At 54.6% G+C, this 20,676-nt stretch overlaps 1 protein-coding gene across 3 annotated transcripts in view; it reads left to right on the plus strand.

Annotated features, from left to right (window-relative positions):
* The first annotated feature begins 285 nt into the window (after window positions 1-285).
* kif4 (kinesin family member 4) overlaps window positions 286-20,676 on the plus strand; it is a 30,575-nt gene continuing 10,184 nt past the window's right edge. For all 3 annotated transcript variants that reach the window (XM_030361170.1, XM_030361171.1, XM_030361172.1), the window contains exons 1-23: window positions 286-527; window positions 876-1,007; window positions 1,241-1,355; window positions 1,649-1,839; window positions 2,138-2,227; window positions 2,384-2,550; window positions 3,386-3,480; window positions 3,690-3,809; window positions 4,604-4,779; window positions 5,869-5,930; window positions 6,271-6,403; window positions 6,570-6,628; window positions 8,158-8,263; window positions 8,376-8,471; window positions 10,437-10,598; window positions 10,867-10,970; window positions 13,664-13,808; window positions 16,047-16,157; window positions 16,581-16,664; window positions 16,874-16,987; window positions 17,137-17,292; window positions 18,169-18,266; window positions 19,472-19,601. In XM_030361170.1, coding sequence (XP_030217030.1) covers window positions 885-1,007; window positions 1,241-1,355; window positions 1,649-1,839; window positions 2,138-2,227; window positions 2,384-2,550; window positions 3,386-3,480; window positions 3,690-3,809; window positions 4,604-4,779; window positions 5,869-5,930; window positions 6,271-6,403; window positions 6,570-6,628; window positions 8,158-8,263; window positions 8,376-8,471; window positions 10,437-10,598; window positions 10,867-10,970; window positions 13,664-13,808; window positions 16,047-16,157; window positions 16,581-16,664; window positions 16,874-16,987; window positions 17,137-17,292; window positions 18,169-18,266; window positions 19,472-19,601 — 2,637 coding nt within the window. In that variant the 5' untranslated portion in view covers window positions 286-527; window positions 876-884. The remainder of the gene's footprint in view (window positions 528-875; window positions 1,008-1,240; window positions 1,356-1,648; window positions 1,840-2,137; window positions 2,228-2,383; window positions 2,551-3,385; window positions 3,481-3,689; window positions 3,810-4,603; window positions 4,780-5,868; window positions 5,931-6,270; window positions 6,404-6,569; window positions 6,629-8,157; window positions 8,264-8,375; window positions 8,472-10,436; window positions 10,599-10,866; window positions 10,971-13,663; window positions 13,809-16,046; window positions 16,158-16,580; window positions 16,665-16,873; window positions 16,988-17,136; window positions 17,293-18,168; window positions 18,267-19,471; window positions 19,602-20,676) is intronic.

Below are 20,676 nucleotides of genomic sequence, written 5' to 3' on the forward strand. Positions count from 1 at the left end.
AGATGTAACAATTACAAGTTGTAAAGACGGTTTTCTTCCATCCTACCCCAGAACGCACCGTGAGGTCTGGTCTCTCCGCTAGGGAGCAGTAACGCGAGGCGGAAAGACGTTAGGACGTTTTGAACGCACCGTGAGGTCTGGGCTCTCCGCTAGGGGGCAGTAACGCGAGGTGGAATACGTTAGGACGTTTTGAACATACCTTGAGGTCTGGGCTCTCCGCTAGGGGGCAGTAACGCGACGCGGAAGACGTTAGGGCGTTTTAAAATAACTCGCAGAAGAAGAAGCAGGAGGCGGAGACGTCGTTTTAAAACTGGCGGGCGATATAGACGCGACGACTTCACGACCAGAACCATAGAGGACCGAGGCACAAAGCTCCGGCACAAGGCACAAAGCGTCGGCACTTGGCACAACATTGTTACCTTTTTAAAAGTTCAACGTTGCATTAAGTGTCTCATCGTGAGGTGGATTATTCGTGAAACAGACTGTTTCTGGAGGCGGATCGTATGTTCGAGGCTTAGGGACGTCTTGTGAGTATCCGCCTCATGACAACCGTTTACGGGTGAGCAATCAGCTCCACTGAAAGAATATCAGTATCATCGATCCAAAGGTAATCGACCGGAAGCTTCATGATCCAGTCCAGTGAAAACAGCAAAGTTCTGGAAGTAGTGAGCGTGTCGCCTGGTTGGAGTGGTTAGGGCCCCCCTATATCTTTGGTTCTGAGGGGGACTGGACCAACCCAATACACGTAGTAGTGAACCTCGAAGCATATATGATTTCAACGTATTGATAATAAATATTATTTAGAATTGAACCGTACCGACTGTGATGCCATAGTGACAGGTGTTGATATACCTTCGTTATTGTCTTCCGAGCAGTGGAGCGTCATGACCAACAATGAGGCCAAGGTGATCCCGGTGCGGGTGGCCCTGCGGTGCCGCCCGCTGGTCCCCAAGGAGCTCAACGAGGGATGCGAGTGCTGCCTCACCTTCAGCCCTGGGGAGCCGCAGGTCCGTCCCCCGCACACTGACAACAAGCCGCTTCTATTGGCCATCATTTCAGTTTAAAAATAATGATTACATCCTCTGCTGGCCACAGCTGGCAGGTCTTTGGAAGCAACGGAATGGATTTGATGTTTTGGAAGGGATGCGTCACAGATCCTAGGACGGACTGGGATCACAAATGTCAATTTGGTGCCATTTCTCTTTGGGACTTGACATGTTTGGCGTTTCATGGTTTTCAGGTTATCGTGGGCACGGAGAAGGCGTTCACATATGACTATGTGTTCGACCCCATGGCCGAGCAAGAGGAGGTGTTCACTGTGGCGGTGTCCCCGCTGCTGTCCGGGCTCTTCAAGGGTAGGTGGGGATGTTTAACTGAATGTTCAGGACCGGCACGTTCATGTCTCGTCGGAGAACAGAGAATGCAAAGATGCACACTTTAAAGATGAGGTGATAAATACTATAGCCAGCAGTGTGGCAGTTGAACATAAAATGAAAGCTCCGGAGGTTGATGCGAACGCATCTTCCTGTCGTTGGTAAACGGATCACCCACATGTCTTCACTATACATCGTGTTGAGAGTTGGACTCGTTAGCGTTGGTTCGTTTTCCTTGTGGCCGTTCATGTAATCAAGCGGTGCTACGTGTGCAGGTTATCACGCCACGGTGCTGGCATACGGGCAGACGGGCTCTGGGAAGACCTTCTCCATGGGGGGCACGTACACCTCGGCCCAGGAGGACCAGCCCTGTGTGGGGGTCATTCCCCGGGTCATCCAGCGCATCTTCCAGGAGAAGGACAAGGGGGGCAGCTGCGACTTCACCCTCACAGTGTCCTACCTGGAGGTCGGTGGTCCCCCCCCCCCGCCCCGCTGTTGCCCTGGCGACGACAACTTACTGCAATCAAAGCTCTGCTTTCACGCGGTGCTTTGCACCTCTAAAGCTCATCTCAAGACCTTTCTGTTTCAAGAACACACTGCATAGGCCCTCTGTATATATTATTTATTTTAATTTTATTCTTATTGTGCTGTCTTCTTCTGTGTGTGTGTTCATGACACTGTAAAGCGACCTTGAGTGTGAGAAAGGTGTTGTATAAAATTAACTTAATATTTTTCCCTCATCTGTCAATGCTTTGTAATAATAGATCTACAATGAGGATATCCTGGACCTGCTGTGCCCGTCCAAAGATAAGCCCGCCATCAGCATCCGCGAGGACCCCAAAGAAGGCATCAAGGTAGTTATTCTTGGACACTACCGTTAGACTCTGCAGTGCTGTGCAGCGTCGCAGAGTCTCCCGCTCTGGGACCTGTGGGGGTGGTCTGCTGGTGGAGGACATCCCTCGTCCATTGTTACCGTCTATAGCCCCCCCCTGACCGCTGCCCCTCCCCAGATCGTGGGTCTGACGGAGAGGGTGGTGAGGTCGGCCCAGGAGATGGTGGCCTGCCTGGAGCTGGGGAACTCCTCCCGCACCGTGGGCTCCACCGCCATGAACGCAGAGTCGTCCCGCTCCCACGCCATCTTCACCATCACCCTGGAGCAGCGGCGCAGCAAAGACAAGTGAGTGGACCAATCGCAGCCCGCCAACCCCCCCGTTACCGTGGGAACCTTAGTGAGTGGACCAATCGCAGCCCGCCAGCGACCGTTACCGAGGGAACCTTAGTGAGTGGACCAATCGCAGCCCGCCAGCGACCGTCACCTCCTCGTTACCGAGGGAACCTTTGTGAGTGGACCAATCGCAGCCCGTCAGCCCCTCGTTACCGAGGGAACCTTTGTGAGTGGACCAATCGCAGCCCGCCAGCGACCGTCCTCTTCTCGTTACCAAGGGAACCTTAGTAATGGCTGATACGATAGGCCCATCGTAATAATTGTTTAATTTAAAAGCTGATTAGGCTAGAATAAGTAAATACATGCAACATGACTGAATTATCATATTAGGTGACGCATAGTTGACACGCATCACATTGTTCTATTTTACGTTTCAAAATAAAATCTCTTTCTGCTAAATAGCAGTTAACTAGGAATAGCTAGGTGAGGGGCTGAAAGGAATGAGTATGGAGGTATGCCGAGATCCAACCTCACATGTGGTGCCAAACTGTAGCCCAGATCAGATCGGTGTACCCCTAGATATAAACGGAGTGGATCAGGGCATCGCTAGCTATGAACAGGATCAGATCGGTGTACCCCTAGCTATGAACAGGATCAGATCGGTGTACCCCTCGCTATAAACAGGATCAGATCGGTGTACCCCTCGCTATAAACAGGATCAGGTCGGTGTCCCCCTCGCTATAAACGGAGGAGTGGATCGGTAAACGTAAATGGAAGAAGTAACCCTGCAGTCTAAGGTTGTTCATCTGAGTGTGTTCACCGTCTGACCCGTGGTGCGTGCCCTCAGATCGGACTCCATGGTCTCCAAGCTCCACCTGGTGGACCTGGCCGGTTCTGAGAGGCAGAAGAAGACCAAGGCGGAGGGCGACCGTCTGAAGGAAGGTCAGAGTCGGGCGGTGTGTGTGTGTGTGTGTGTGTGTGTGTGTGTGTGTGTGTGTGTGTGTGTGTGTGTGTGTGTGTGTGTGTGTGTGTGTGTGTGTGTGTGTGTGTGTGTGTGTGTGTGTGTGTGTGTGTGTGTGTGTGTGTGTGGTCCATGTGTCCGTCCACGGGGTCCAGGCTGTTCAGTGAACCGTCTCTCCGTGTCCCTCCAGGCATCAGCATCAACCGCGGGCTGCTGGCCCTGGGGAACGTCATCAGCGCCCTGGGGGAGGAGAGTAAGAAGGGCACCCACGTCCCCTACAGAGACTCCAAGGTCACCCGCCTGCTGCAAGGTACGGCGGCCCGCCCGCAGGCCGGCTCTCAGCGTAGCCTCGGCCCTCTGGTTGGAGGGCCCTCTGAACGCGGGCCCTCCCTCTGGTGATGTGGTCCCATGGCATCGTGGGGCTCCGTGGTAGATCTTTAGCACCACCCGGCAGGGGGGCTGGTTCTTGGCTCCTCCCCTGGTGGGCTAGCCTCTTGAAACCACGCAGATGTTGAAGTGTGTGTTCACAATGTGTGTCCGTCTGGCTCGGCTGGGCGGACTGACGGACAGATGGGCGTGGCCCTATGGTTCAAATACCTCCAGCCAATCAGTGACGCTGTAGCTCTCTGGGCTCTCGCTGAATCCGGTTGGAAGAAGTAAAGTAAAAACATCTTCTAATCTTACAAACCTGCCTGCCTTGAAGATTTCTGTTGCTTATACTCTTTTAACATTGTTATTCAGTCTTTCCCGGAAAATAGAACTTTAACTGTACCGTTGATTTCTTTCCTTGAGGAAGTTTTATATAAGACATTTAACCAACCTGAGGCTGCTTAAACCAGAGTGAAGCTGCTTAAACCAGCCATCACCCACACTCCACAGTGACGTTAACCAGGCAATGGCAACGGCAGAAAGAGTGTCAGTAGTCCTGCACGGCCGTGTGGTTGCTGTTGTTGGTGTGGTTGGTGTGGTAGATGATGGCTTGATGTGTTGGATGGCTGGTTTAAAGAGCCTCTGGCTGCCATCAGCCAGGCATATACACCACTACAGTGGCATGACCCTCCTCCTCCTCCTCCTCCCCCTCTTCTTCCTCCTCTTCCTCTCCAGACTCGCTGGGCGGGAACAGCCACACGCTGATGATCGCGTGCGTCAGTCCGGCCGACTCCAACATCGAGGAGACCATCAACACGCTGCGCTACGCCGACCGCGCCCGCAAGATCAAGAACAAGCCCATCGTGAACATGGACCCGCGGACCGCCGAGACCCAGCGCCTCAAGCAGCAGGTAGGCCCCTGGGGTTAGGTTCAGGGGTAGGCCCCTGGGGTTAGGTTCAGGGGTACGGCCCCTGAACCTAACCCCAGGTAGGCCCCTGGGGTTAGGTTCAGAGGTACGGCCCCTGGGGTTATGTTCAGGGGTACGGCCCCTGGGGTTAGGTTCAGAGGTAGGGCCCCTGGGGTTAGGTTCAGAGGTACGGCCCCTGGGGTTAGGTTTGGAGGTACGGCCCCTGGGGTTAGGTTTGGAGGTACGGCCCCTGGGGTTAGGTTCAGAGGTACGGCCCCTGGGGTTAGGTTTGGGGGTAGGGCCCCTGGGGTTAGGTTCAGGGGTACGGCCCCTGGGGTTAGGTTCAGAGGTACGGCCTCTAATGGGGTTAGGTTTGGGGGTACGGCCTATAATGGGGTTAGGTTTGGGGGTACGGCCTATAATGGGGTTAGGTTTGGGGGTACGGCCTATAATGGGGTTAGGTTCAGAGGTACAGCCTCTAATGGGGTTAGGTTTGGGGGTACGGCCTATAATGGGGTTAGGTTCAGAGGTACAGCCTCTAATGGGGTTAGGTTTGGGGGTACGGCCTATAATGGGGTTAGGTTCAGAGGTACAGCCTCTAATGGGGTTAGGTTTGGGGGTACGGCCTCTAATGGGGTTAGGTTTGGGGGTACGGCCTCTAATGGGGTTAGGTTTGGGGGTACGGCCTCCATCGGGTCTGGTCAATGACGTCGACTGTATGTGAAGAAGGCATGCTATGCCTTGGAATTGTGAAGCAATCACCGAAATGGGATTTTGTTAAGCGTGAAATATGTTTGGGGAGTCTTCTGTGTTCTCTGATATTGGGTGTTAATTCTCTTACGTTTCTGGTGTGATTTTGTGGATATTTTTAGCTTGTTTGCTGCGGCTAGGCCGAGAAGCCAGAGCAAAATAATCATTTTTTTTATACTCGTATAAGACATAAGCAAATAATGTTGATTAATGTTAATCTTGAGGCCATGAATATAGTGTGTATATAATATTGTAATGTCCTCGTAATAAAGCAGAACCCAAACGGGTCGGAGGTGTGTGAGTCTGACCCCCCCCCCCCGTGTTGCCCCCCCGTGTGCCCAGGTCCAGGAGCTGCAGGTGATGCTGCTGCACGCCCGTGGCGGTGTGGCCCCAGTGCTTTCTGGGTAAGTTCCCCTCAAACGCTCCTCTCCGGGGCCAGCACGACCAAATATAGCTTTTCCTACTGCGTGTTCAGTTCCGTACTACTGGTCGTGACGCCGGCCCCACCATCGCACGCAGTGCTTTCATACCACCCTGCTGACTGTATGTCACTCAGCAAAAAGGACGTAAGATGAAGAAGAGAAGATGATGCTTTATCGTTCCCAGATGGGAAATCCCAGGAAAATAGAAGTTGGGGCATCTACGACATTCCAGGTTCCCCTCAGATAGGCTGCAGAGGGACCATTGGTATCGAACACACAACCGTTGTTGCTCCAGGGATCCTCACGCTATCCCCTCCTTCAGGACCGAGTCGTCGGAGAACGTGAACAACCTGGTGGAGAAGAACCGCAGCCTGCAGGACCAGAACAGCCGGCTCTGCAGGGAGCTGAGCGAGACCACCGGCCAGGCAGCGCTCATGTTCGAGAAGATCATCATGGTGAGTCCTGGGCTTCAACCGTCCCATATGTTTCAGTATTGGTCGATCCTGTGCTCCGTCTCGTAGACCCATGTCAGGAACAACAGATGGAGGTGGTTCTTGGGGGCGGAGGATCTCCGGGACGGACGGTCCTCCTCTCACACTCACCTCCTCTCTCCTCCTCCAGGCAGAGCAGGCCAACGAGAAGCTCCAGGGCAAAGTGGAACAACTGAAGGAGCACGAGGCGTGAGTAGAAGAGCCTCCTGCGGCCCCCGGCTCCGCACGGCGCTCACACCCCTTACCCAGAGACCACTCTTCAAAGAAACCTCTTTGGGCAATATTGTACTGTTTTGCTACAGCTACAGTTTATTTTAAAGAGTTAACGTCCAGCTTTAGTTTTACTACAGTATAGGGATCGACCGATATATCGGTCGGCCGATATTATCGGCCGATATTCGCGTTTTTTACGTGTATCGTATCGGCCGATACGCGGCCGATTTTTGCCGATATTTTTTTCGCCAATTATATATATATTTTTTTTTACTTGTTCTACCTCACCTGTTTTTACTATTTGTTAAATATAGTTTTTTATATTGAAGTTCAATAAATGTTCCTTTTTTTTAATTGAGACTTGTAACATTTGTTATCAGTGTAATTTTCATGATTGAGGGAGCAAAAAAAAAAAAAAAAAAGTAGTATCGGCTCTAAATATCGGTATCGGCATATCGGCGTATCGGCTAAGGCTGATGAAAAAATATCGGTATCGTATCGGCCCTAAAAAATCTGTATCGGTCGATCCCTACTACAGTATGATCAGGTCTCAGCCGTAAGTCAACTTTCTCAAAACTTTCCCTGGCTACAAAGTAACACAATCCATCCACCTGGAAGGACATCTTTGTTCATTTAAAAAGGAAAACCTTGTAGTGCGGACAGAAGGACCAAAAGGAGCAGAGGTCTTCATGGTCACTGCATTAGAATGGATGAGGAAGCCCCTCTGGTTCTTCTAGGAGGTGTAAGTTGGACCTGGAGATGGTCTTCATGGCCTCTGGTTCTTCTAGGAGGTGTAAGGTGGACCTGGAGAAGGTCTTCCTGGTCTCTGGTTCTTCTAGGAGGTGTAAGGTGGACCTGAAGAAGGTCTTCATGGCCTCTGGTTCTTCTAGGAGGTGTAAGGTGGACCTGGAGAAGGTCTTCATGGTCTCTGGTTCTTCTAGGAGGTGTAAGGTGGACCTGGAGAAGGTCTTCCTGGTCTCTGGTTCTTCTAGGAGGTGTAAGGTGGACCTGGAGAAGGTCTTCATGGTCTCTGGTTCTTGTAGGAGGTGTAAGGTGGACCTGAAGAAGGTCTTCCTGGTCTCTGGTTCTTCTAGGAGGTGTAAGGTGGACCTGAAGAAGGTCTTCATGGCCTCTGGTTCTTCTAGGAGGTGTACGGTGGACCCGGAGAAGGTCTTCATGGTTTCCTCTTGTTCTTCCAGGTGTAAGCTGGACCTGGAGAAGGTCTTCATGGTCTCTGGTTCTTGTAGGAGGTGTAAGGTGGACCTGAAGAAGGTCTTCATGGTCTCTGGTTCTTGTAGGAGGTGTAAGGTGGACCTGGAGAAGGTCTTCCTGGTCTCTGGTTCTTGTAGGAGGTGTAAGGTGGACCTGAAGAAGGTCTTCCTGGTCTCTGGTTCTTCTAGGAGGTGTAAGGTGGACCTGAAGAAGGTCTTCATGGCCTCTGGTTCTTCTAGGAGGTGTACGGTGGACCCGGAGAAGGTCTTCATGGTTTCCTCTTGTTCTTCCAGGTGTAAGCTGGACCTGCAGAACGTCCTGGTCACCCTGGAGGATCAGGAGCTGAAGGGGAAAGTGGAGCTGATGAAGAGCCTGCAGGATGTCATCCTGGAGCTCCAGGTGAGCGTCGCGTCGTGTCCCATTGTGGGGGCTGACTGAGGAGGCTGTTGTGTTGCTGTGGTTGGCTGGAGGTCTCTGACCTGTCGGCTGTTGTGTGCGCTCTGTTGTGCAGAACGAGAGCGCCGACATCGCAGCCTCCATCGACGCCATGGCAACGGGAGAAGATGGACCGGAAGGAGCTGGCGATGCGACGGACGTCTCTCCGTCGGTAAGGGAAGACTTCTCCCGCACCCTCGTATCAAACCTCTGATACCGTAAAGAGAAGGTCGTCCTCTATTCAAACCTCTGATACCGTAAAGAGAAGGTCGTCCTCTATTCAAACCTCTGATACCGTAAAGAGAAGGTCCTCCTCTATTCAAACCTCTGATACCGTAAAGAGAAGGTCGTCCTCTATTCAAACCTCTGATACCGTAAAGAGAAGGTCCTCCTCTATTCAAACCTCTGATACCGTAAAGAGAAGGTCGTCCTCTATTCAAACCTCTGATACCGTAAAGAGAAGGTCCTCCTCTATTCAAACCTCTGATACCGTAAAGAGAAGGTCGTCCTCTATTCAAACCTCTGATACCGTAAAGAGAAGGTCCTCCTCTATTCAAACCTCTGATACCGTAAAGAGAAGGTCCTCCTCTATTCAAACCTCTGATACCGTAAAGAGAAGGTCCTCCTCTATTCAAACCTCTGATACCGTAAAGCGAAGGTCGTCCTCTATTCAAACCTCTGATACCGTAAAGAGAAGGTCCTCCTCGTATCAAACCTCTGATACCGTAAAGAGAAGGTCCTCCTCTATTCAAACCTCTGATACCGTAAAGAGAAGGTCGTCCTCTATTCAAACCTCTGATACCGTAAAGAGAAGGTCCTCCTCTATTCAAACCTCTGATACCGTAAAGAGAAGGTCCTCCTCTATTCAAACCTCTGATACCGTAAAGAGAAGGTCCTCATCTATTCAAACCTCTGATACCGTAAAGAGAAGGTCCTCATCTATTCAAACCTCTGATACCGTAAAGAGAAGGTTGTCCTCTATTCGAACCTCTGATACCGTAAAGAGAAGGTCGTCCTCTATTCAAACCTCTGATACCGTAAAGAGAAGGTCCTCCTCTATTCAAACCTCTGATACCGTAAAGAGAAGGTCGTCCTCTATTCAAACCTCTGATACCGTAAAGAGAAGGTCGTCCTCTATTCAAACCTCTGATACCGTAAAGAGAAGGTCGTCCTCTATTCAAACCTCTGATACCGTAAAGAGAAGACCGTCCTCGTATCAAACCTCTGATACCGTAAAGAGAAGGTCCTCCTCTATTCAAACCTCTGATACCGTAAAGAGAAGGTCGTCCTCTATTCAAACCTCTGATACTGTAAAGAGAAGGTCCTCCTCTATTCAAACCTCTGATACCGTAAAGAGAAGGTCCTCCTCTATTCAAACCTCTGATACCGTAAAGAGAAGATCGTCCTCTATTCAAACCTCTGATACCGTAAAGAGAAGACCGTCCTCGTATCAAACCTCTGATACCGTAAAGAGAAGGTCGTCCTCGTATCAAACCTCTGATACCGTAAAGAGAAGGTCGTCCTCTATTCAAACCTCTGATACTGTAAAGAGAAGGTCCTCCTCTATTCAAACCTCTGATACCGTAAAGAGAAGGTCCTCCTCTATTCAAACCTCTGATACCGTAAAGAGAAGGTCCTCCTCTATTCAAACCTCTGATACCGTAAAGAGAAGGTCCTCCTCTATTCAAACCTCTGATACCGTAAAGAGAAGGTCGTCCTCTATTCAAACCTCTGATACCGTAAAGAGAAGGTCGTCCTCTATTCAAACCTCTGATACCGTAAAGAGAAGGTCCTCATCTATTCAAACCTCTGATACCGTAAAGAGAAGGTCCTCCTCTATTCAAACCTCTGATACCGTAAAGAGAAGGTCGTCCTCTATTCAAACCTCTGATACCGTAAAGCGAAGGTCGTCCTCTATTCAAACCTCTGATACCGTAAAGAGAAGGTCGTCCTCTATTCAAACCTCTGATACCGTAAAGCGAAGGTCGTCCTCTATTCAAACCTCTGATACCGTAAAGAGAAGGTCGTCCTCTATTCAAACCTCTGATACCATAAAGAGAAGGTCGTCCTCTATTCAAACCTCTGATACCCTAAAGAGAAGACGGTCCTTTATTAATCCGATCTGGCCCTCTGACAGGAGGACGTGACGGGGGGGTTCACAGCGCACCACGCCCTGCGTCAGGCCCAGATGTCCAAGGAGCTGATGGAGCTGAACAAGGTGCTGGCCCTGAAGGAGGCCTTCGTCAAGAAGATGTGTCAGAACGACAGCCAGCTGGAGCCAATGCAGAGCGAGCACCAGGTCAGTCCTCCAGGGGTCCTCTCTAGTGGTCTGAGAGGACCACCAGAGAGAGAACCAGGCCCGTCCCTCCTCTAGGGGTCTAGTCTGTCACTGAGAACTCACTGGGGGGATATGTACTAGTGGGTTCCTAAACCAGTGTTCTCCCACCCCTTGTGTCTGGAGTGTCACTTAGTAAAACAGCACGATGGTAGAGTACAGCCAGCACAGAGCAGAGCCTGGCTCCATCCAAGTGTGCAGGTGGGATGGTTTGACGCCCTTCTCCCCGCAGCACAACATGCACAGCCTGCAGGCGTCGGTGGACTCGCTGCTGAAGGAGAAGGAGGACCTGGTCCTGGCTCTGCAGTCGGCCAAGAAGGACACCCAGCACGCCAAGTAAGAGTTAGACTCCTCTGGTCCAGAGCTTCTAAATCTGTCAGGACTAGACCCCCCCCTAGTCCTTCTACATCTGTCAGGACTAGACCCCCCCCTAGTCCTTCTACATCTGTCAGGACTAGACCCCCCCCCTAGTCCTTCTACATCTGTCAGGACTAGACCCCCTAGTCCTTCTACATCTGTCAGGACTAGACCCCCCCCTAGTCCTTCTACATCTGTCAGGACTAGACCCCCCACTAGTCCTTCTACATCTGTCAGGACTAGACCCATCCCTAGTCCTTCTACATCTGTCAGGACTAGACCCCCCCCTAGTCCTTCTACATCTGTCAGGACTAGACCCCCCCCCCCCTAGTCCTTCTACATCTGTCAGGACTAGACCCCCTAGTCCTCCTACATCTGTCAGGACTAGACCCCCCCCCTAGTCCTTCTACATCTGTCAGGACTAGCCCCCCCCCCTAGTCCTTCTACATCTGTCAGGACTAGACCCCCCCCTAGTCCTTCTACATCTGTCAGGACTAGACCCCCCCCTAGTCCTTCTACATCTGTCAGGACTAGACCCCTCCCTAGTCCTTCTACATCTGTCAGGACTAGACCCCCTAGTCCTCCTACATCTGTCAGGACTAGACCCCCCCCCTAGTCCTTCTACATCTGTCAGGACTAGACCCATCCCTAGTCCTTCTACATCTGTCAGGACTAGACCCCCCCCCTAGTCCTTCTACATCTGTCAGGACTAGACCCCCCCCCTAGTCCTTCTACATCTGTCAGGACTAGACCCCCCCCCTAGTCCTTCTACATCTGTCAGGACTAGACCCCCCCCCTAGTCCTCCTACATCTGTCAGGACTAGACCCCCCCCCTAGTCCTTCTACATCTGTCAGGACTAGACCCCCTAGTCCTTCTAATCTGTCAGGACTAGACCCCCCCCTAGTCCTTCTACATCTGTCAGGACTAGACCCCCCCCCCCCTAGTCCTTCTACATCTGTCAGGACTAGACCCCCCCCTAGTCCTTCTACATCTGTCAGGACTAGACCCCCTAGTCCTTCTACATCTGTCAGGACTAGACCCCCCCCTAGTCCTTCTACATCTGTCAGGACTAGACCCCCCCCCTAGTCCTTCTACATCTGTCAGGACTAGACCCCCCCCTAGTCCTTCTACATCTGTCAGGACTAGACCCCCCCCCCCCCCCCTAGTCCTTCTACATCTGTCAGGACTAGACCCCTAGTCCTTCTACATCTGTCAGGACTAGACCCCCTAGTCCTTCTACATCTGTCAGGACTAGACCCCCTAGTCCTTCTACATCTGTCAGGACTAGACCCCCCCCTAGTCCTTCTACATCTGTCAGGACTAGACCCCCCCTAGTCCTTCTACATCTGTCAGGACTAGACCCATCCCTAGTCCTTCTACATCTGTCAGGACTAGACCCCCCCCCCCCTAGTCCTTCTACATCTGTCAGGACTAGACCCCCCCTCTAGTCCTTCTACATCTGTCAGGACTAGACCCCCTAGTCCTTCTACATCTGTCAGGACTAGACCCCTCCCTAGTCCTTCTACATCTGTCAGGACTAGACCCCTAGTCCTCCTACATCTGTCAGGACTAGACCCCCCCCCCCTAGTCCTTCTACATCTGTCAGGACTAGACCCCCCCCCCTAGTCCTTCTACAACTGTCAGGACTAGACCCCTAGTCCTTCTACATCTGTCAGGACTAGACCCCCTAGTCCTTCTACATCTGTCAGGACTAGACCCCCTAGTCCTTCTACATCTGTCAGGACTAGACCCATCCCTAGTCCTTCTACATCTGTCAGGACTAGACCCCCTAGTCCTTCTACATCAGTCAGGACTAGACCCCCCCCCCTAGTCCTTCTACATCTGTCAGGACTAGACCCCCCCCCTAGTCCTTCTACATCTGTCAGGACTATCCCCCCTAGTCCTTCTACATCTGTCAGGACTAGACCCCCCCCCCCCCTAGTCCTTCTACATCTGTCAGGACTAGACCCCCCCCTAGTCCTTCTACATCTCTCAGGACTAGACCCCCTAGTCCTCCTACATCTGTCAGGACTAGACCCCCCACTAGTCCTTCTACATCTGTCAGGACTAGACCCCCCCCCTAGTCCTTCTACATCTGTCAGGACTAGACCCCCCCCTAGTCCTTCTACATCTGTCAGGACTAGACCCCCCCCTAGTCCTTCTACATCTGTCAGGACTAGACCCCCCCTAGTCCTTCTACATCTGTCAGGACTAGACCCCCCCCCTAGTCCTTCTACATCTGTCAGGACTAGACCCCCCCCCTAGTCCTTCTACATCTGTCAGGACTAGACCCCCCCCCCCCCCTAGTCCTTCTACATCTGTCAGGACTAGACCCCCCCCTAGTCCTTCTACATCTGTCAGGACTAGACCCCCCCCTAGTCCTTCTACATCTGTCAGGACTAGCCCCCCTAGTCCTTCTACATCTGTCAGGACTAGACCCCCCCCCTAGTCCTTCTACATCTGTCAGGACTAGACCCCCTAGTCCTTCTACATCTGTCAGGACTAGACAACCCTCCCCTCAGGCCTTCCTCCAACGCCGACCCCCAAAAACACCTGACTAGCTCGCTAGCTGTAGCCACAGGTCCGCTAGCCCTGCTCCTGACCCCTCCCCTTCCTCCTCCTGGTCCCGCCCCCTGACCCCTCCCCTTCCTCCTCCTGGCCCCGCCCCCAGGCTGAGCGAGCAGCGCAGGAAGCGCCTGCAGGAGCTGGAGGGCCAGCTGGTGGAGATGAAGAAGAAGATGACGGAGCAGTCCAAGCTGCTGAAGCTCAAGGAGTCCTCCGTCCGCGGCGTCTCCAAACTCATGAGCGAGATACAGGTGAGCCACCGGCGTACCACTCCCATCTGACGCCCCCCTTCTAGATGGTATGATCCATCCTCGTACCACTCCCAGGTTACTGCTAAGTCCCCTTCTAGATGGTATGATCCATCCTCGTACCACTCCCATCTGATGCCCCCCTTCTAGATGGTATGATCCATCCTCGTACCACTCCCAGGTTACTGCTAAGTCCCCTTCTAGATGGTATGATCCATCCTCGTACCACTCCCAGGTTACTGCTAAGTCCCCTTCTAGATGGTATGATCCATCCTGGTACCACTCCCATCTGATGCCCCCCTTCAGACTGGTATGATCCATCCTCGTACCACTCCCAGGTTACTGCTAAGTCCCCTTCTAGATGGTATGATCCATCCTCGTACCACTCCCATCTGACGCCCCCCTTCTAGATGGTATGATCCATCCTCGTACCACTCCCATCTGACGCCCCCCTTCTAGATGGTATGATCCATCCTGGTCCCACTCCCATCTGACGCCCCCCTTCAGACTGGTATGATCCATCCTCGTATCAATCCCAGGTTGATGCTTAGTCCCCTTCTAGATGGTATGATCCATCATCGTATCAATCCCAGGTTACTGCTTAGTCCCCTTCTAGATGGTATGATCCATCCTCGTGTCAATCCCAGGTTGATGCTTAGTCCCCTTCTAGATGGTATGATCCATCCTCGTGTCAATCCCAGGTTGATGCTTAGTCCCCTTCTAGATGGTATGATCCATCCTCGTATCAATCCCAGGTTGATGCTTAGTACCCTTCTAGATGGTATGATCCATCCTCGTGTCAATCCCAGGTTGATGCTTAGTCCCCTTCTAGATGGTATGATCCATCATCGTAGCAATCCCAGGTTACTGCTTAGTCCCCTTCTAGATGGTATGATCCATCCTCGTGTCAATCCCAGGTTGATGCTTAGTCCCCTTCTAGATGGTATGATCCATCATCGTATCAATCCCAGGTTACTGCTTAGTCCCCTTCTAGATGGTATGATCCATCCTCGTGTCAATCCCAGGTTGATGCTTAGTCCCCTTCTAGATGGTATGATCCATTCAAGGTCAACCTTAAAGGTCCCATGGCAGGAAAATCTCACTTTATGAGGTTTTCTAACTCCCTGGGGCGGTAACGGGGCCCCCCTCCCCCTTGGGGCGGTAACGGGCCCCCCCTCCCCCCTGGGGCGGTAACGGGGCCCCCCTCACCCCTGGGGCGGTAACGGCCCCCCCCTCCCCCCTGGGGCGGTAACGGCCCCCCCCTCACCCCTGGGGCGGTAACGGGCCCTAACGGCCCCCCCCTCCCCCCTGGGGCGGTAACGGGCCCCCCCCTCCCCCCTGGGGCGGTAACGGGCCCCCCCTCCCCCCTGGGGCGGTAACGGGCCCCCCCTGCCCCTGTCTCCCCCCTGGGGCGGTAACGGGCCCCCCCTGCCCCTGTCTCCCCCCTGGGGCGGTAACGCCCCCCTCCTGCCCCCCCTCCCCCCTGGGGCGGTAACTGCCCCCCCTCCCCCCCGTGCTCTAACGGCCCCCCCCTCCCCCCGTGCTCTAACGGGCCCCCCTCCCCCCCGTGCTCTAACGGCCCCCCCCTCCCCCCGTGCTCTAACGGGCCCCCCCTGCCCCTGCCTCCCCCCTGGGGCGGTAACGGCCCCCCCTCCCCCCCGTGCTCTAACGGGCCCCCCCTCCCCCCTGGGGCGGTAACGGGCCCCCCCTGCCCCTGCCGCCCCCCTGGGGCTGTAACGGCCCCCCCTGCCCCTGTCTCCCCCCTGGGGCTGTAACGGCCCCCCCTCCCCCCCGTGCTCTAACGGGCCCCCCCTCCCCCCTGGGGCGGTAACGGGCCCCCCCTGCCCCTGCCTCCCCCCTGGGGCTGTAACGGCCCCCCCTCCCCCCCGTGCTCTAACGGGCCCCCCCTCCACCCTGGGGCGGTAACGGGCCCCCCCTGCCCCTGTCTCCCCCCTGGGGCTGTAACTGCCCCCCCTCCCCCCCGTGCTCTAACGGGCCCCCCCTCCACCCTGGGGGGGTAACGGGCCCCCCCTGCCCCTGCCTCCCCCCTGGGGCTGTAACTGCCCCCCCTCCCCCCCGTGCTCTAACGGGCCCCCCCTGCCCCTGTCTCCCCCCCGTGCTCTAACGGGCCCCCCCTCCCCCCCGTGCTCTAACGGGCCCCCCCTGCCCCTGTCTCCCCCCTGGGGCTGTAACTGCCCCCCCTCCCCCCTGTGCTCTAACGGGCCGCTGTGTCCTCTCCAGTCCATGAAGTCCCAGCGGGTGCAGCTCATGCGGCAGCTGAAGGAGGACACGGAGAAGTTCCGCGTCTGGAAGAGCCAGAAGGACAAGGAGGTGCTGCAGCTCAAGGAGAAGGTACGGCGTCACTCTTCATCCCCTTCTACTCTTCATCAATCATATCTGTACAAGATTTTAGATTTCAACATTTTGTATTTGACCGTTTTGTGTATTAAGCCGATATTTCAAAGTTCTCAGTTCCGAAGTGTTTTTGGGAGACGTGCTGAATACGTGCTTCATGTTTCAAACTCAAAAACAATCGTTTGAATTATCGTGATTTCAATATTGACCAAAATAATCGTGATTATGATTAATTCAATAATTGAGCAACCTTACTAAGTCCTCCTCCCCCGCTCTCCTCCTCCCCCGCTCTCCTCCTCCCCCGCTCTCCTCCTCCCCCGCTCTGCTCCTCTCCTCCCCCCCTGCCTCCCCCCCTCCTCTCCTCCCCCCCCCCCCCCCCCTCCTCTCCTCCCCCCTGCCCCCCCCCTGTGTCCCCTCCAGGACCGTAAGCGGCAGTACGAGATCATGAAGCTGGAGAGAGACTTCCAGAAGCAGGCCAACGTCCTGCGGCGCAAAACGGAGGAGGTCGGTCCCTCGTCTGGGCTCCGCTCTGGGCTCCGCTCTGGGCTCCGCTCTGGGCCCAGGCTCCGTTAGACCTGCTCACCACAGGCAGTGTGTTCCCCGAGGCCTCATGGCGTCAGGCAGACGGGGCCCCCTCAGGGCCCCCTCAGGGCGTCCCATGAGGACTAACGGGGCGTCCCATGAGGACTAACGGAGTGTCCGTGCGTCCGCAGGCGGCGGCGGCCAACAAGCGGCTGAAGGACGCGCTGCAGAAGAGGAGCGAGGTGTCGGACAAGAGGAGGGACGGGCACGGCCGCGGCATGGAGACAGCGGCCAGCCGGGTGAAGGTACCGCCGCAGAGCGGAACCAGCCCTCAGTTCATCATCAGGATTATTCACCCCTAATGGGGAAGATGGGTCACATTCAGAGTGCTTTATTAAAGTGGTGGTGGTGGTGTTGTTGGTGGTGCTAATGGTGGTGGTGGTGGTGTGTCCAGTCATGGCTGCTGAACGAGGTGGAGCTGCTGGTGAGCACGGAGGAGGCCCGGCGCCACCTGAAGGACCTGCTGGAGGACCGGAAGATCCTGGCCCACGACATCAGCCAGCTCAAAGGGCAGCTGGAGGCGGGGGGGCGGTCTGCCGCCAAGATCAGGGTAAGACCCCCAGACGGTCCGTACCAACGACAGAGTAGGACCCCCAGACGGTCCGTACCAACGACAGAGTAGGACCCCCAGACGGTCCCTACCAACGACAGAGTAGGACCCCCAGACGGTCCGTACCAACGACAGAGTAGGACCCCCAGACGGTCCGTACCAACGACAGAGTAGGACCCCCAGACGGTCCGTACCAACGACAGAGTAGGACCCCCAGACGGTCCGTACCAACGACAGAGTAGGACCCCCAGACGGTCCGTACCAACGACAGAGTAGGACCCCCAGACGGTCCGTACCAACGACAGAGTAGGACCCCCAGACGGTCCGTACCAACGACAGAGTAGGACCCCCAGACGGTCCGTACTAGGGCTGGGCGATATGGACAAAATCTTATATCACGATATGAGTAATTTTATATCACGATATGGATATATATCACGATATGGTATTTTTGAAGTAAATTAAAATAATAAATGGCTTAAAATAACCATACTTCACATTTGATCATTTTTTTCTTTTATTTTGAACTTGAATTTCCATGCTTACAAAGGAGTAAGTAGCGAACAATCTGTCATTAACTGCAGTGTCATATAGTGCAAACATCTTGTAAACATTTAACTGTTTTTTTCAATACAATTTTCTTTCTTTTTTTTTCTTTTTTTTTCTCTCGAAATAAACGATATGGCCAAATCTCTCCCGGTAGACACTTTCATATCGTCCACGGGATGATATCGTCATATCGCCCAGCCCTAGTCCGTACCAACGACAGAGTAGGACCCCCTCCTCAAAGATGATCAGTGGGAGCTTCCAGACCCAGATCAGAGTTGGACCAATCGGTGGACGGCGCTGTGACTCACCCGCCGCTTTGTCTTCCAGCGCCGGACGTTGATCATCTCGGAGCTGGAGAGCAAGGTGGGCCAGGAGACGCCCATCAGCAAGCAGGTGGAGAACCTGGAGACGGAGATGGGCCTCAGGTGGGTCCGCTGCCTGAACTCCCACCAGGAAGGTCCTCAACCTGGAGGAGGTCCTCAACCTGGAGGAGGTCCTCAACCTGGAGGAGGTCCTCAACCTGGAGGAGGAACTCAACCTGGAGGAGGTCCTCAACCTGGAGGAGGTCCTCTACCTGGAGGAGGTCCTCAACCTGGAGGAGGTCCTCTACCTGGAGGAGGTCCTCAACCTGGAGGAGGTCCTCTACCTGGAGGAGGTCCTCTACCTGGAGGGGGTCCTCAACCTGGAGGGGGTCCTCAACCTGGAGGAGGTCCTCTACCTGGAGGGGGTCCTCTACCTGGAGGGGGTCCTCAACCTGGAGGAGGTCCTCTACCTGGAGGGGGTCCTCTACCTGGAGGGGGTCCTCTACCTGGAGGGGGTCCTTAACCTGGAGGAGGTCCTCTACCTGGAGGAGGAACTCAACCTGGAGGAGGAACTCAACCTGGAGGAGGAACTCAACCTGGAGGAGGAGCTCCTTCTCTAGGGGGTGGAGGTCCCTCTCTGGGGGGTGGAGGTCCCTCTCTGGGGGGTGGAGGTCCCTCTCTGGGGGGTGGAGGTCCCTCTCTAGGGGGGTGGAGGTCCTTCCCCAGGTGGAGGTCCTTCTCTAGTGGGTGGAGGTCCTTCTCTAGTGGGTGGAGGTCCTTCCCCAGGTGGAGGTCCTTCCCCAGGTGGAGGTCCTTCCCCATGTGGAGGTCCTTCTCTAGGGGTTGGAGGTCCTTCTCTAGGGGGTGAAGGTCCTTCTCTAGGGGGTGAAGGTCCTTCTCTAGTGGGTGGAGGTCCTTCTCTAGTGGGTGGAGGTCCTTCTCTAGGGGGTGGAGGTCCTTCTCTAGTTGGAGGTCCTTCTCTGGGGGGTGGAGGTCCCTCCCCGGGTGGAGGTCCTTCTCAGGGGGATGGAGGTCCCTTTGGGGGGGTGGAGGTCCCTCTCTAGGGGGGTGGAGGTCCCTCTCTAGGGGGGTGGAGGTCCTTCCCCAGGTGGAGGTCCTTCTCTGGGGGGTGGAGGTCCTTCCCCAGGTGGAGGTCCCTCCCCAGGTGGAGGTCCTTCTCTGGGGGATGGAGGTCCCTTTGGGGGGTGGAGGTCCCTCTCTAGGGGGGTGGAGGTCCCTCTCTAGGGGGTGGAGGTCCTTCTCTGGGGGGTGGAGGTCCCTCTAGAGGGTGGAGGTCCTCTCTAACGCCCTGCCCGTTCTGTCCTCAGGAGCGCCCAGATCGCTGACCTCCAGCAGAAGGTTCTGGCGGCGGACAACGACAGCCGGGCGAAGCACCGCTGGGACAACATCAACACGGTGGTGGAGGCCAAGTGCTCCCTGAAGATCCTCATGGCCGAGGTGGGCCCCGCCCCCCGCCCCCCGTCCCCCCGTCCCCGCCCCCCCGTCCCCCGCCCTGTCTAACACTGGTGGTGGTTTAAAGGGACACTTCATCCATTTCCATCCATGAATGGTCGAGCATCATTCCCTTATGTTCTGAGAGACTGGAGAGATCCGTATCGATCGCCAACACTTCCTGTTTAAGATGACGCAATATGACGATTTTTGCGTAGAAGTAAATAGGAAGTGTAAGAGGGAAGGATTCTCGTAAGACTACAAGCACTAGTCCCTAGTCCCAACCCCCTATAGGGGGAGGGACCCACTGACGCTACAGACCTATTAGAGCAGTGCCAGTGGGTGGGACTTCACCAGCAGAAACTAACATCCACATCGTCTGAAGCTAAGCTAACAGAGGCTGTTGATAAAACTGAAGTACAATGGCGGAGGGTACTGGAGCTGACACAGAAGATGGCTCCATGCAAAAGTTCACCATTTCAAAAGAAATACAAACAAGGACTTATTCACTGAGTTCACCAACTAATACTCTACACTAGAAATGGTGTTTGAAATGATTTTCAAGCAGTCTTGCGGTATCAGCTTGGTAGATGGAACAGCGAGGTGTCCGATAGGCAGAGATCTAGATCAGCGGGAGTGGCCAGTGAAGATGTGCATCGTGGTGCATGGAGGGGGGAGTTGTCTTCAATCCACAAGCGCCAAAAAGTCACTTTCTGCCTTTTCTCGGTCAAGACGGCACCAAATTAGAATTTTCTTTTATTATTCGACTACATATAGGACCCAATTTCAATACATATTCATGCCTCCACCTGTAAAATGCTCCTTTAAGAGGAAGTGGATGGTTAGACAGCGCCCCCAGTGGACAGCTGGAGCACCTGCAGGAGGGCAGGCTGGTCACTACACAGCGCCCCCAGTGGACAGCTGGAGCACCTGCAGGAGGGCAGGCTGGTCACTACACAGCGCCCCCAGTGGACAGCTGGAGCACCTGCAGGAGGGCAGGCTGGTCACTACACAGCGCCCCCAGTGGACAGCTGGAGCACCTGCAGGAGGGCAGGCTGGTCACTACACAGCGCCCCCAGTG

This window comes from Gadus morhua, chromosome 7 (assembly GCF_902167405.1).
Source record: "Gadus morhua chromosome 7, gadMor3.0, whole genome shotgun sequence".
In the NCBI taxonomy this organism is placed as follows: domain Eukaryota; kingdom Metazoa; phylum Chordata; class Actinopteri; order Gadiformes; family Gadidae; genus Gadus; species Gadus morhua.